This window comes from Mustela erminea, chromosome 6 (genome assembly GCF_009829155.1).
Source record: "Mustela erminea isolate mMusErm1 chromosome 6, mMusErm1.Pri, whole genome shotgun sequence".
NCBI lineage: Eukaryota > Metazoa > Chordata > Mammalia > Carnivora > Mustelidae > Mustela > Mustela erminea.
Window position 1 is genome coordinate 8,027,885 of NC_045619.1, and position 13,641 is coordinate 8,041,525.

A 13,641-nucleotide genomic window follows, 5' to 3' on the forward strand; every position below is an offset into this window, starting at 1 on the left:
CCAACACTTCTTTTTATTATATATGTATACATGTATATCACACATAAGACCAGATGACTGAATTTGATAGGGACCCTTAATATAGTAGGGCATATGTATTAGCTAAGTTGCATTTTCCTATAACTTTTTTTTTTTAAAGATTTTATTTATTTATTTATTTGACAGACAGAGATCACAAGTAAGCAGAGATGCAGGCAGAGAGAGAGGAAGGGAAGCAGGCTCCCTGCTGAGCAGAGAGCCCGATGCTGGGCTCAATCCCGGGACCCTGAGATCATAACCTGAGCCGAAGGCAGTGGCTTAACTCGCTGAGCCACCCAGGCGCCCCTTCCTATGACTTTTTAAGTAAAAGTCTAGATTACAGGCATCAGATCTTTTCTTATAGCATCGTAGTTACTCATTTTGATTCTCTCTTAAGAATTCCATGAGAGGGGCGCCTGGGTGAGGGCAAAGCAGGGAGAAGGAGAGGGAGAGGGAGAAGCGGGCTTCCCACTGACTGAGCAGAGAGCCTGATGCGTGGCTCGATCCCAGGACCCTGGGATCATGACCTGAGCTGAATGCAGACGCTTAACAACTGAGCCACCCAGGCGCCCTACATTAGTTGTTTGGTAAACATCTGTTAGATGAATGGAGAACCGTCCCCCTATCCCAGCTCGGAGTTTGTATTTTGCTTGTGATGCTATAGAGTAACCCAGGCAGCAGAACATGTGGGCTAATCCCCTCTTCTGGGAGCACCCTTCACATGCTTTTAATCCTATATTCTAAGGATGAAACTAGTGAGTACTTGGAGAATATAGCCTTTGGTTCTAAGTGATACGTGATGTGTTTTTATAAGTTATAAAATCACTAAATGATTTTTTAAGGCATACAGGATAAACTGAAGTATAAAGTACACCAATAGGTATAATTCATTGCTACACAGCTGAGTATTTGAATTATTAGCATGCTAAGCTTCACCTAAGGCTAAAACCTACTCTGTTCCTTTTCTGATCTTCCCAATGAGACAGATTTTCCAGTTTGGAGGTAGAGGTAGTGATGTCTGTTGCTGAATTAAATTATGTTTGCTTATTTATTCTAGGACTGGGACCTAAAGGTTATTGAGGAGAAAGTTTTAATGGATGAGTTACTGGGAGATCAGGCTTTGGAAATGCCCTGGCCGTTAGAATCTTTTTTGAAGAGGTCTTCCTGAGCAAAGGGTGGTTCCGAGGGAGGGATTTTGTTCTTTTGCTATCGTTCCCATACTAATCTCTTTCCTGTTCTTTTCTGCTTCCCTCATAAATACTTCATCTCCCAATTCTAGAAGCCTTTGTGGAATCCGTAATGGACAAGTATCAATAAGCTGAGAACAGCGTGCCAAGCTGCACATCTCCCTCCCCAGTGAAATCCAGGACTACCAACCAGTGGAAGCCACAGAGCTGGGCTTGAGGACATACCACTTATTTTTGGCTTTTTCTTTCCAATCCTGATTGATCTGTTTGTTTGATGTGGCCATTTCTTTGGCATTCCTCTTGAATGCCGTCAACATACTTCCATGGTTTTTACAGGGCAGAAGCATATGAAGTTTACTCCTTTACTTTGATTTCCCAAGAAGCCAGTTATTCAGACAGCACTGGATCAATCACCTTTGTTGGAAACAGGTGGAAATTTTGATTAATTCTGTGGGGAGTGCGGAACCTAGGGTTCCCTGCTTTATTGATTTGGTTTCTTTTTATTCCAGTCCTTTTTCTGGCAGGCAGCTCAGTCGATGCACCGTCCATCAGCTTTAAAGACATCTGCTCATCTATATATAGGCTGCCTGCACAGCCCCATTTAGAAACAGATGATACATTAAATTTGTGGAATTCAATAACAGTGAAAGTATAGACTCGTGCATGTACCCAAATAGGTATTTCTGTTTAGTTTTTATCCATGTGGGGAGTGGAGAGGAAATCTGAGTATAATGAATAGAAAGATTTTGTCGAATTCCTACTCTTTTGAATCTCCTTGGTCTAGCACCGTCGAGGAGTGTAACCATCTGAAACTAGTGCCCGGTATTCCTTGGTGGTGGTGGATGTACATTAAATGTGTGGCCTCTGAAATGTACCCCTGGCTGGAGTACCTTCTGTAGTAGACTCAGCACATATGGCTCTTATGCTGTGTACGGAAAGTGAGTTATTAAATGTTTTCTTCTCCAATGAATAATCCCTCAACTGATGAATTACTGAATGCTACCTCTGAAACAAAGGATATTAGTTATGTTGGCTAATTGAATTAAAAATAAGTAAAATGAATAATCCCTGCATTCTGGAAACATAAACATGAATAATCCCTGCATTCTGGAAACATTCTGCATTTCATTTAGAGTGTTTAGAATTAAGAGGAATTGAGCTAGACTAAGGAAAGCAGAAATTCATATATATCTATTTCTTTGTAGTTGTAAGTTTCAGAAGTGGGGTCCTTGCGTCTATACACAGCCAAACAGATCATTTCCAAGGTACAATGGTGTAGAGGCTGACAACGATCATTTAGAGTTTACTGCCTAGGTCTTTTTTTCTTTTCCTTCTTATAAACATTGTTTGAGTTAGCAGGAGAGGGTTTGGCAGTGTGTAAAGTACATGCCTGTAGTCAGGTTGTAGCAATACCCCAAGATACTACTGATAAAGGGCGCATTCTATTATGTGAATGCGGAACTTGGTTGGATTTCAGATAAGCACAGAGTTGGGAGTTCACCGCTGAGAGGGCACAGGATAGAATTTTCAGATAACTGAACTTTAATTTCATTTAGTTTTGCAGATGGAAAGATTTGTTAGATAAGCCTTCCTCTTTGAGCTAGACCTGTTGAAAAACAAAGGCTAAATCAACCTTTACTGTGTTCTCATAAAAAAAACTTGAATCATAGTCTTAAATGTTTGCTCTCATGAGGCAATAAGCTTTTCAGTCAAGAAGTTTGCATAACACCCCTTATGCCCATATCTGTAGATGAGCTATTTAGGAGATCTTCTGATTGGAATTTCAAAATTATTTTTGGATAATGGCCAGAGTTTTCATTAGTTATTGTTTCGTTGAAGTGTTCAGACTTACTGAATTGTATTTAGGTTTCTCTGTTCTCAGAAATCAAATCAACTTGTTATATTTCATTGTTTTCTAATAACTCATATTACACTGGGCTTTAGGAACACTATATATGGGGGCACCTGGATGGCTCAGTAGGTTAAGTATCTGCCTTCAGCTCAGGTGATGATCCCAGGGTCCTGGGAACGAGCCCTGCGTTGGGCTCTCTGATCAGTGGGGAACCTGCTTCTCCCTCTGCCTGCCGCTCCCCCTGCTTGTGCTCTTTCTGTCAAACTGATCAATAAAATCTCAGAAAGAAAGAGTACATATACAAGATGACAGGTATTTTCCCTTTCTTCCTCTCATTTTCCTTCCTCCAAGGAGGCATATGGCCTAGTATTAAGTGCCCCACACTGTAGAATCACAAAGGGCTGGGTACGAATTCTTATGCCCCTACTTTTGAGCTGTGTGACCCAAGGCAAAGTTTTAAAGGTCTGATCCTTAGTTTCTTTATGTGTAAAATGGAGGTAATAATTGTACCATCCTCATAGGGCCCCCCCCCTTTTTAAGTTAAAAGTGTGTTAATCACTTAACACTGGGCCTGATACATAGTGACATTCAGTGACTCCTAGAAGTTAACTATTTGCATTTTATTGTTATTATTAGTGTTGCTGCTAATCTGTGGTTCTAATTTATCTGAAATCACATTTGTAGGTTAGTTTAAATTTATTTTACTAAGTATCACTCAAACTTCTTTCACCCTGGCCTGAACCACATCCTTTTTCCTTAGTCCCTTTGTCTATCTCACCAGAGAACCAACCCAGGTGGTCACATCCCATGCCTGTTGTCTCGGCAGCATAGGCTGCAGAAGACCCTGAAGAAGCAGAGAAGTAAGAATCCCATGTTCTGGAATCAGAATGTTTAGGTTCAAATTCTGTTGTACCTCTTATTAGTGGGATAATCTTGGGTAAATTACTGGATCACTCTGGGCATTATTTTTCTACCTGTAAAATGGGATTAGTAATGTCCATGTCTTTCCATAGGTATGTTAGATTAAATGAGTTAAAATATGAGAGTACACAGAACAGTGTCTGGCACTGAGCACATCGTCTATAAAATGTTAGCCATGAGTGTGTCTGTTGTTTTATCCATTTATTCTAAAAGTCTTTGCTTTTAAGTTTTAATTTGTAAAAATAATAGTAAAAGTTCTAATTTCCTGATAAGATCTCTCAGACTGTATTACTTTTTTTTTTTTTTAAAGATTTTATTTATTTATCCGACAGACAGAGATCACAAGTAGGCAGAGAGGCAGGCAGAGAGAGAGGAAGGGAAGCAGGCTCCCAGCCAGGCAGAGAGCCCGATGCGGGGCTCGATCCCAGGACCCTGAGATCATGACCCTAGCCGAAGGCAGCGGCTTAACCCACTGAGCCACCCAGGCGCTCCTGTATTACCATTTTGAGATACAGTTCAGTTCAAGAAACAGTTATTAAATACTTACTGTGTATTGAGTGTATATGGAGGGCATATATTAATAAGGTATATTCTCTGCCCTCCAGGAGTTTATAAACTGGTAGGAGAGATGAGCTATATTCAGGGGGTAACTATTACACAGGGTAAAATACGACTATACTTTTTATTTTATTTTTTATTTCTTTTTAAGATTTTATTTTTTTAGACAGCGGTCACAAGTAGGCAGAGAGGCAGGCAGAGAGAGAATGGGAAGCAGGCTCCCTGCTGAGCAGAGAGCCCGATGCAGGACTCGATCCCAGGACCCTGAGACCATGACCTGAGCCGAAGGCAGAGGTCCAACCCACTGAGCGACCCAGGGGCCCCACAACTATACTTTTTAGAATGGACGAACGGTAGCTCACAGGAGGTCTAGAGTAGTTCTGAATGCGTGGGAGTCAAGAAGGTAGGTGAAAAGCGTAGGCATTTCCAAGTGAGTGAATAAACAGTTAGGCCAGTACATGGTACCTGAGGAAGAGTAGTCCGACAGGCTTGACGGGGGCACTGGCAGCGGGAGGGGTCCTCCACAAGTAAGGTCGCGAGCGAGGAGGCTGTCTGTGCAACATGGCGAGGCTGTGGCGCCAGAAACTTGGTAAGAGGAGGAGCGTGAGGGAGGTGGAGGAGTCGAAGGAGCCTCAGAAACCTGAATACGAGTTTGGGGGTGGGGAGGTACAGGGATTGCAGATCGTGATTCCATTTTTTAAAGAGATAAGAAAGATGGAAAGTGGGTTGGGTTTTTGGGAGAAAGACAGCTTCTGCTTTGGACCCGCTGACTTTGACATGGATTCGGGATCCTAGTTATGGTTCCGCCATTCCTGGAGGCCTTCTTAAAAACTGCTCTAGCTAGGAGTAGAAAAGGCAGGTAACCTAAGATAATAGGATTCCTGTTAGATGCAGGTGTCCCTCAGATGTGACTTGCAGAGACCTTATAATTGAAGACTCAGCACGTCAACAGGCTTTCCCTGGCTCCTAAGCCTCCTTCTCTGAATGTTTGCTCAGTTACTTAGCCTTCGTATACAGGCCTTGCCATGGTCACTCCGCACGGTAAGCGGTGGTAACGCCCTTCACGTTTCATTGGCATCTGAACTAGAGATCACTTACTTTTAACTTTAGAAAAGTTCTTTCAGGTATTTGGTTAGGTAGTGCTGCCAGACTGGAAACGGGAGACATACTCGTCACCCTCCCCTGTCCCGGGTGCGCTCTGACTCCTGTTGCTTGGTGGTTTCACCCCAGCAGGACAAAGCTCGACGTGAACAGTGAGAGGAAGAAAGAGTTATGTTGATGGTAAAATGGTTTCTGGTATAGAGAAATGAATTGTTTAGTGAAAATAGGTGTAATTTTTAGGTACAAAAGACAAGATTTTGCAGATAACCTATACTTCCTCATCTGTGTGAGCACAGTATCATTCAGGACACTCACGATGGTAAACTCGTGCTGCCAGGAAGACAGTGCAGAACATCTAGAAAGCTTTTCCTGCTGGGTGTTGGTCCTCATTATATTTCCTTTGAGTTAAGAACTTGTGTTTTTTTAGTCTTTGGAGGAGGATACAGTGTTGTAGGAGGTTTTGAGCAAGAGACAAGACTTGGGTACTTTGTGGATTGTTATCGCCCTGCAAGACCCTTCGCAACTTCCTCTCGCCGCCCACAGCAGAATACGGAAACCCTGCTGTATCAGGCCACTTCTGCAATTACAGACAGTCACGATTAAAGGGATCCTTCTTTCACACTACACCCTTCTGTTCTGAGACTCTCTTTGTATTTGAAAATGTGTCTTTTATGGTGGAATGCCCAACTGAGCCTCGGTCTCTCCTCTCTCTTTGCCGCCCTGCAGTGCTGCAGTTGAAGCTCCAGCAGCGCCGGACGCGAGAAGAACTGGTGAGCCAAGGGATCATGCCACGTAAGTGCCTCTCCCTCACGCTCCGCGTCTGCTGGAGCTCGGGGTCCACAGTGCGTGTGTGCCTGCTGTGCCGTGGGCCGCATCTAACGGAAAACTGGGGCGACAGGTTTCATTTGTCCCTCTCTTACTTGTGCTTTTCCAAGTTCAAGGACTTTCGATCGCTGAATGCTAAGATACTGCCCATATTAAGTTCAGTGAAACAGACCGCACTGGGTTGAACGGAGCCGTTGAACCATCCTCCCCTTTTGAGTTGCTCCTTTTGGGGTTTCTGCTCCCTGTTACCCTCACTTCCCTTTACAGGAGGAGTACATCTTGAGCTGGGGTATTGTGAGAAAGAACCCACATCTTGCATGTGTTTTGCCTTTGTGTTCAGGTGCTTGGGATGAGAAAACCCTTTTCCACCTGGTGTTTTGAATCAACTGCAGTTTTATTTAGAGTGAGATTCTCCGATCCCTGCGGCTGGCATGGGTGTGAGTGTGCTTGGTGGGGTTCCTGCCGAGCTGGGCGTAGTAGGTGCACAACTACACTTGGGGAGAAATGAAACCAACACTGGAATCTCTTAGAAGTAAGAAATTTTGGTTTTAATACCAGTAGCGTTATAAACTGAGTGGATGCTGGAGCCACCGAGAGCGAGATGTTGCACTTTTTGACATTTCTTTTGAAGTCATCAGCAGAGAGCTTAGGCTCTCCCTCTTCTTTCTTTTCTCTTGAGCATTGCTGCTACTTGGACACACCCTGCAAAGTGGAAAGAAAAAAAAAGAGTCCTGCAACAACTTCTAGCCTCAGAGTGAGAGAACCGATGTTTTTCTCCTTAACTCAGTGCTGACCTACTGCCACTGTGTTTTCCAAATCCTCATTCACTTGCTCATGCAGAGTATTTGAGAACCTGGTGTGTGTCCTTGATGCAGCAAGAAAAATCAAGCTCCTGCCCTCAGGAGTTTTATGTTTAAAAGGAGAATAGTGATAATAAACAGAGACAAATAAGATACTTTCAGAGTATGGTAAATGTTACAAAGTAAATTAACCAGTTGGCATGTTAACAAGAAATAGGAAGGAGATGGGATCTCTTTGGATAGGATGATCAGGATAGACCTCCCTGAGGAGGAAATATTTGGGCTGGGGTCTGGAGGATGAGATGGAGTCAGCCATGCAGAAGCAGGCAGAGGGTCAGGGAGAAGCGAGAACAAATGTAAGCGCCTAGTGCAGGTAAGAGCCTGCCATGTTTGAAAACATTAAGGAAGTGGGTATGGCTGGGGCCTAGTGAGTGAGGGGAGCCTAGGCCAAGTTAAAATCGGCAGGGTGGGCGGGGCTAGGAAGAGGGCTTCCCAACTACGGGAAGAGGTAGATTTTATTTTAGGTACAATGGGAAGCCTTGAAACCTTTTAAGCAAGTGAGAATGGGATTTGATTCATGTTGTGGTGATGGCAGGTCTGTTTCTAAGGGCTAGAACTGTATAGCAGGTGGAAGAAAGGTGAGGTCTGTTTTAATCCTAAGCATCAGCCAGGAACTTAAGTCTCAAATTCAGCTTTTTATTTACTGCAGTTAACTTCCAAACCATTTACCCACATTATGCTGCTGTCTTCTCTGGCTTTCCAGTGAAGGACTTCCCACCTGCAGCCCTAAAGAATCAGATATAGCGACTGTTTGTGTGGTGGGTCAGTGATGTGATCAGGTAGGGCGCTACTTTGCTTTACAGAACACTCCAGATCTGCCTGGATAAACCCTTCTGGAAGAACAAGTCACCCAGACTCTCATCTCCTTGTCCCTTTCACCAGGGACATCATGTGTTTAATGTCTACTTTGTGCCCAGGGTAGTTAGTCCTGGAGAGATTAAAGAAATATCAAGCAAGGTACCTGCCCTCAGACATTTAACAGTTTATTTGAGTAGCTAAAATTTACCCACATACAAAATAAAGAGCCCTTCAGCATCCTGTGGGGGTGCTGACTAATTACAGTACTAGTTATGAGAGCATAACGCTATTTCTCAAGATCCGGGAGATGTTTAGGGTCTGAAAGCCTTGCAGAGAGGATGAGGGTCCCGCATTCCTGTGCCTGTCTCATACTTGGTACCAGGGACTACTAGAGCTCACTGCTTAATACAATTGATGGAGTATGGTGTCCTTGCTCAGCATTTCTTGTCGTGTTCTGTGTTGTTTAAAGACAGGTGATGCTTCCATTACTGGAGTCACCTGCTTATACATTTCCCTCCAGCCATACTCTGAACTCATTGAGAAAGTGTCTTATCCAGAACTGGGCACTGAATGAATGACTCAGGACAGCCGGTTTTAAAGTGTGATGTGTGTGTGTGTGTGTGTGTGTGTGTGTGTGTGTGTGTTTGTGTGTGTGTGTGAATGACAGACAGGAACAGATACAACTCTCTTGCAAACTTGTTGGAATTCTAGACATGGAATATGGAACAATGCTTCTGTTCTGTTAGAAGCCCAGATTCTAAGATGTTCTGAATACCTGATTGTATCCTCTGCACTGTTCTCTTTATCTGTGAAGTGAGAGTAGCTGCCCTTCCTATAGGAACAGGAATTACCTGTTTCCGTGAGAACACCACATCTTCCTCCTACCAAAAGGTCACCTTCAGCTACGGACACAGTCTTGGTTTTCAGCTTTTCTAGTGAAGGAAGTAGGTCACAGTCTTAGATTCTGAGGGATTGTTAATGCCTGGCAATAGTTTCAAGTGTGAAATTCCCTGTTCATCTGCATACCAGATGATACTTGGATAGGGTCCTGAGGTTCTCCCCTCCGCCTTGCCATCAGCGGAGTCAGCCCTGCACCCTGTGAGTAAATTCTTCCTCATCACAGCCCTGCACTCTCTACCCTTATCCTGTGGTAGACTCCAACACCCTCAGCCACCCTGACCTCCCCACCACCTGCCAGCCTCTCACCCTCCATGCCACAGCTTCCAAAGAAAATAGAGCAGGATTGGAAGCAGATTGTAAGTGACCAGCAAATTGTTGATTGTTGGAGATTTGGAGGCCTGAAAAAGTGACATCTGGTTCGAAGGGTCCATTTCCATTCCCATCTTGCTAGCCTAAGGGGTTTCTCTAAAGTGCATTTATACATAAGTTTGTTGTACAACTGAGGAAGTAGGTACACCCTCGAACTGTTGGAAGGGAGTGATGTAGTCATGGCTGTATTCTGCCTCATCATTTCTTTGTTTATATCTTTTATCAAATTCTTCTCATTCCAGTCTTACTTATAGCTCTGGGAAGAAAACCCACCCACCTCATCCTCCAGAATACTCCTACACAGTTCCCATGTAGGACTGGCTTTCTGTTCTGACAGCATAATCTGTAGGACACCATGTCTTCAATGGCTCCCTTACCTTCAGGGTGGTTCATGTTCTGCATATCGTTCAGAGCTGAGGTATGGCCTTTAATAAAGTGCAGGGGATTAAAGCATCTCCCAATTCCTACATACCCCTCTCTGCTGCTTGATACGCTCTGCTCATGGCATCTAAACTATGGGGTATGGAAGTTAGTTTCTGATGTGTTTTTTTTTTTTTTAAGATTTTATTTATTTATTTGACAGAGAGAAATCACAAGTAGATGGAGAGGCAGAGAGAGAGAGAGAGGGAAGCAGGCTCCCCGCTGAGCAGAGAGCCCGATGCGGGGCTCGATCCCAGGACCCTGAGATCATGACCCGAGCCGAAGGCAGCGGCTTAACCCACTGAGCCACCCAGGCGCCCCTCTGATGTGTTTTTAAACAGGATCATTTACCAGCATCTGTCATTCTCCTCATGTAAGCTTGTGTCTCAAATTTAACACTATATAAACCCTACCAAATACAGAGTGGCAGATAGCAAAGGATTACATATGCCAGGCCCTGAGCCTTCTTTAATAATGTCTGAAGCTCTGCATGTCTTGAGGGAGATGAAAGATGGCACAGATAGGAAGCTTGTGCTTAAGTCCAAGATTAAGACCAGAAATGCTGCTGTAGCCAGAGTGAAGATTCATAGAAAACACAGGTCATGTGTGGTACACTCTGTTCTCAAACAGAGCTTTCCCCACAGCCTTTCTCTTTGACATTTAAAGGTGTACTAGGTCATAAGGTTTAGGTGAAAATGAAGAAAATGTTCTGAGCACTGCTGCAGAGGAATAACCTTTTTTAGGAAAACATTGAAGTTCTTCTGACCCAGAAAAATGAGAAGAAGTCTCCTGTAATCTTTCTGGATTTGAAAGAAGAACCTTGTCTGTCTCTTCCTTCTCAGCCTTCTGTTATTCTCTTTTGAGTCCTTGAGAAAAGCATAGAGTTGCATGTTTCTGTGCTTGTGTGAACCCTCAGTTCACTGTTTTCCCATGTGTGTGTAGTGGAAACACCTTGGCAGCATGTGAAGAATTAGGTCCTAGATTCTCTAAGGACCTTGGTCCATTGCTTGAGTGAGCTTGTTTTTTTTGTTTGTTTGTTTGTTTGTTTGCTTTTGTTCTCATTTTAAATGGCGTTTTTGTAGGGCGCCTGGGTGGCTCAGTGGGTTGAGGCCTCTGCCTTCGGCTCGGGTCATGATCCCAGGGTCCTGGGATCGAGCCCTGCATCGGGCTCTCTGCTTGGCGGGGAGCCTGCTTTCTCCTCTCTCTCTCTGCCTGCCTCTCTGCCTACTTGTGATCTCTGTCTAATAAATAAATAAAATCTTTTATAAATAAATAAATAACTAAATAAATGTCGTTTTTGTGCACCAAGTGGGTGTCATTGGTGACCTTAACCACCGAATAGTTAGAAGAATCCAAAGAGTGTGAGGGCATCACAGTTCAAAGAGGGCAGCCAGTTGCTGTCAATCCAGAAGACTCACAAACCGCCTAGCTCCTGAGAGGTACTCACATGGGTTGCTAGGTGAAAAAGTGAACCATTTGGTCAGCTAGTTTTGACTAGCTTGTGGGTGTGCAGATAGGTGCTGCATATCTCAGATTGAATCTGTAAAGAATGGCTTTATGTAATGAATCCCCACCACTCTGTATTTTCAATAAACTTGGCTGTATCTTGACTTCCTAACCCTTAATTCTGCAGTCTGATCCCTTCCTTTGTCACGTTTCAGCTGTCCGTGTTAGCTCAGTGATCTATGTAGAGACAGTGTGCCCAGTTGTAGCACTCATGGCTAATCTGTCATGTCATAGGGCCCCACGGTTAGCTGGAAACCTCCTGTTCATCTGATTATAGCAATCTCTGCACCAAAAAGAAATTTCTTTTAAACTCTGACAAGAGGTTATTTAATGGCTTAAAGTATTAGGATTGAGCACTATGATCTTTTACCTTCTGAAGCTAAATTTCTTCTTAATATTTTTATTTGTAACTTAGGAATTAGTACTTCTATTATTCTTCACCAAATGTACAAACTGAGTTTGCATATTCTCTTTCCTTATATGTGGATCAAATCCATTTTTGTAAAGCTCTTTTAAAACTGATTTTTGTGGGGTGCTTGGGTGGCTCAGTTAAGCCTCTGCCTTTGGCTTAGGTCATGGTCTCAGGGTCCTGGGATGCTTGCTTACAGGGAACCTGCTTCCCCCTCGCTCTCTGCCTGCCTCTCTTATGATTTCTGTCACATAAATAAATAAAATCTTAAAAAAACAAAAACAAAAACCCGAAATTTGGGAGTGCCTGGTGGCTCAGTGGGTTGGGCCTTTGCCTTTGATTTGGGTCATGATCTCAGGGTCCTGGGATCGAGTCCCACATCAGGCTCTCTGCTCAGCGCCTGCTTCCCCCTCTGCCTCTGCCTGCCTCTCTGCCTACTTGTGATCTCTCTCTCTGTCAAATAAATAAAATCTTTAAAATAAATAAATAAATAAATAAATAAATAAATAAATAAATAAAACAAGCCTGATTTTTGTTTTTGTAACCCCTGCAAGGATAAACCAACTTCCTGAAGCCCCAGAGTTTCTTGTAATGAGGAGGCTACAATTTAGTTTTGTCATCTAGTGACTTGGAGACATAGCATGGGATCTTTTCCCCCATTACTAGAATTCAAAAGAACTAGCCATGGGGCTGCCTGACTGGCTTGGTTGGTGGAGTGCACAACTCTTCTCCCAGTTGTGAGTTTGAGCCCCACATTGGGTGTAGAGATTACTTAAAAATGAAATCTTTTGGGGAGGTTATGTGCTATGGTGAGTGTTGTGAAGTGTGTAAACCTGGCGATTCACAGACCTGTACCCCTGGGGCTAATAATATATGTTTATGAAAAATTTTTTAAATTTAAATTAAAAAAAATAAAATCTTTAAAATCTAAAAACAAACAGGGGCGCCTGGTGGTTCAATCAGTTAAGCATCTGACTTTTTTTTTTTTTTTTAAGATTTTATTTATTTGGGGCGCCTAGGTGGCTCAGTGGGTTAAGCCGCTGCCTTCGGCTCAGGTCATGATCTCAGGGTCCTGGGATCAAGTCCCGCATCAGGCTCTCTGCTCAGCAGGGAGCCTGCTTTCTCCTCTCTCTCTCTGCCTGCCTCTCTGCCTACTTGTAATCTCTCTCTGTCAAATAAATAAATAAAATCTTTTAAAAAAAAATAAATAAAAAAGATTTTATTTATTTGACAGAGCAAGCATGAGCCAGGGGAGGGGCAGAGGGAGAGGGAGAAGCAGACTCCCTGCTGAGCAGGGATTCCCTATGCAGGGTTAGATCCCAGGACCCTGGGATCATGACCTGAGTTGAAGGCAGACACGCCAAACATCTGACTCTTACTTTCGGCTCAGGTCATGATCTCAGGGTTGTGAGATCAAGTCCCGCATCAGGCTCCACACTGGCTGTGGAGTCTGCTTAAGATTTTCTCTCTCCCTCTCCCTCTGTCTGTGCACCCCCCCACCCTGCAAAATAAGATAAAATAAAAATTAAAACAAATAAAAGAACCAGCCATAAGATCAGTCCCATCCAATAGCACTTTTAGCAACAATAGAAATATTCTATAACACTAGCCACTAGCCATACGAGCTGTTTGAGCACTTGAAATGTGGCTAGCTTAACTGAAGAGCAGAATTTACAATTTAATTTAATTTAATTTTAATTAATTTAAATAGTCAGATGTGACTGTAGCTATTATATTAGTGAAGTTTTAGACCTTATTTTGCCACTTAGGAACAAGGTGAGTTTGGGCAACCCTATTAACTTCTGAACTCAACTTCTACTTTTTATAAAAAGGAAATAAGCCTTCTCACCTACCCCACAAAGTTAGTTTGGAAATAAATGAGGTGTTCATGCTTTTGAAATATAGGCAGTGTTATTC

At 43.2% G+C, this 13,641-nt stretch overlaps 1 protein-coding gene across 8 annotated transcripts in view; it reads left to right on the forward strand.

Annotated features, from left to right (window-relative positions):
* MRTFA (myocardin related transcription factor A) overlaps window positions 1-13,641 on the forward strand; it is a 160,479-nt gene that overhangs the window by 112,677 nt on the left and 34,161 nt on the right. For 5 of the 8 annotated variants that reach the window (XM_032346174.1, XM_032346175.1, XM_032346178.1 and 2 more), the window contains one exon: window positions 6,364-6,429. In XM_032346174.1, the coding sequence (XP_032202065.1) occupies window positions 6,364-6,429 (66 nt within the window). Of the gene's footprint in view, window positions 1-4,905; window positions 4,940-5,050; window positions 5,126-5,971; window positions 6,430-13,641 lie in introns of those variants that run through there. The other 3 variants (XM_032346183.1, XM_032346182.1, XM_032346179.1) reach the window with 3 other exon arrangements.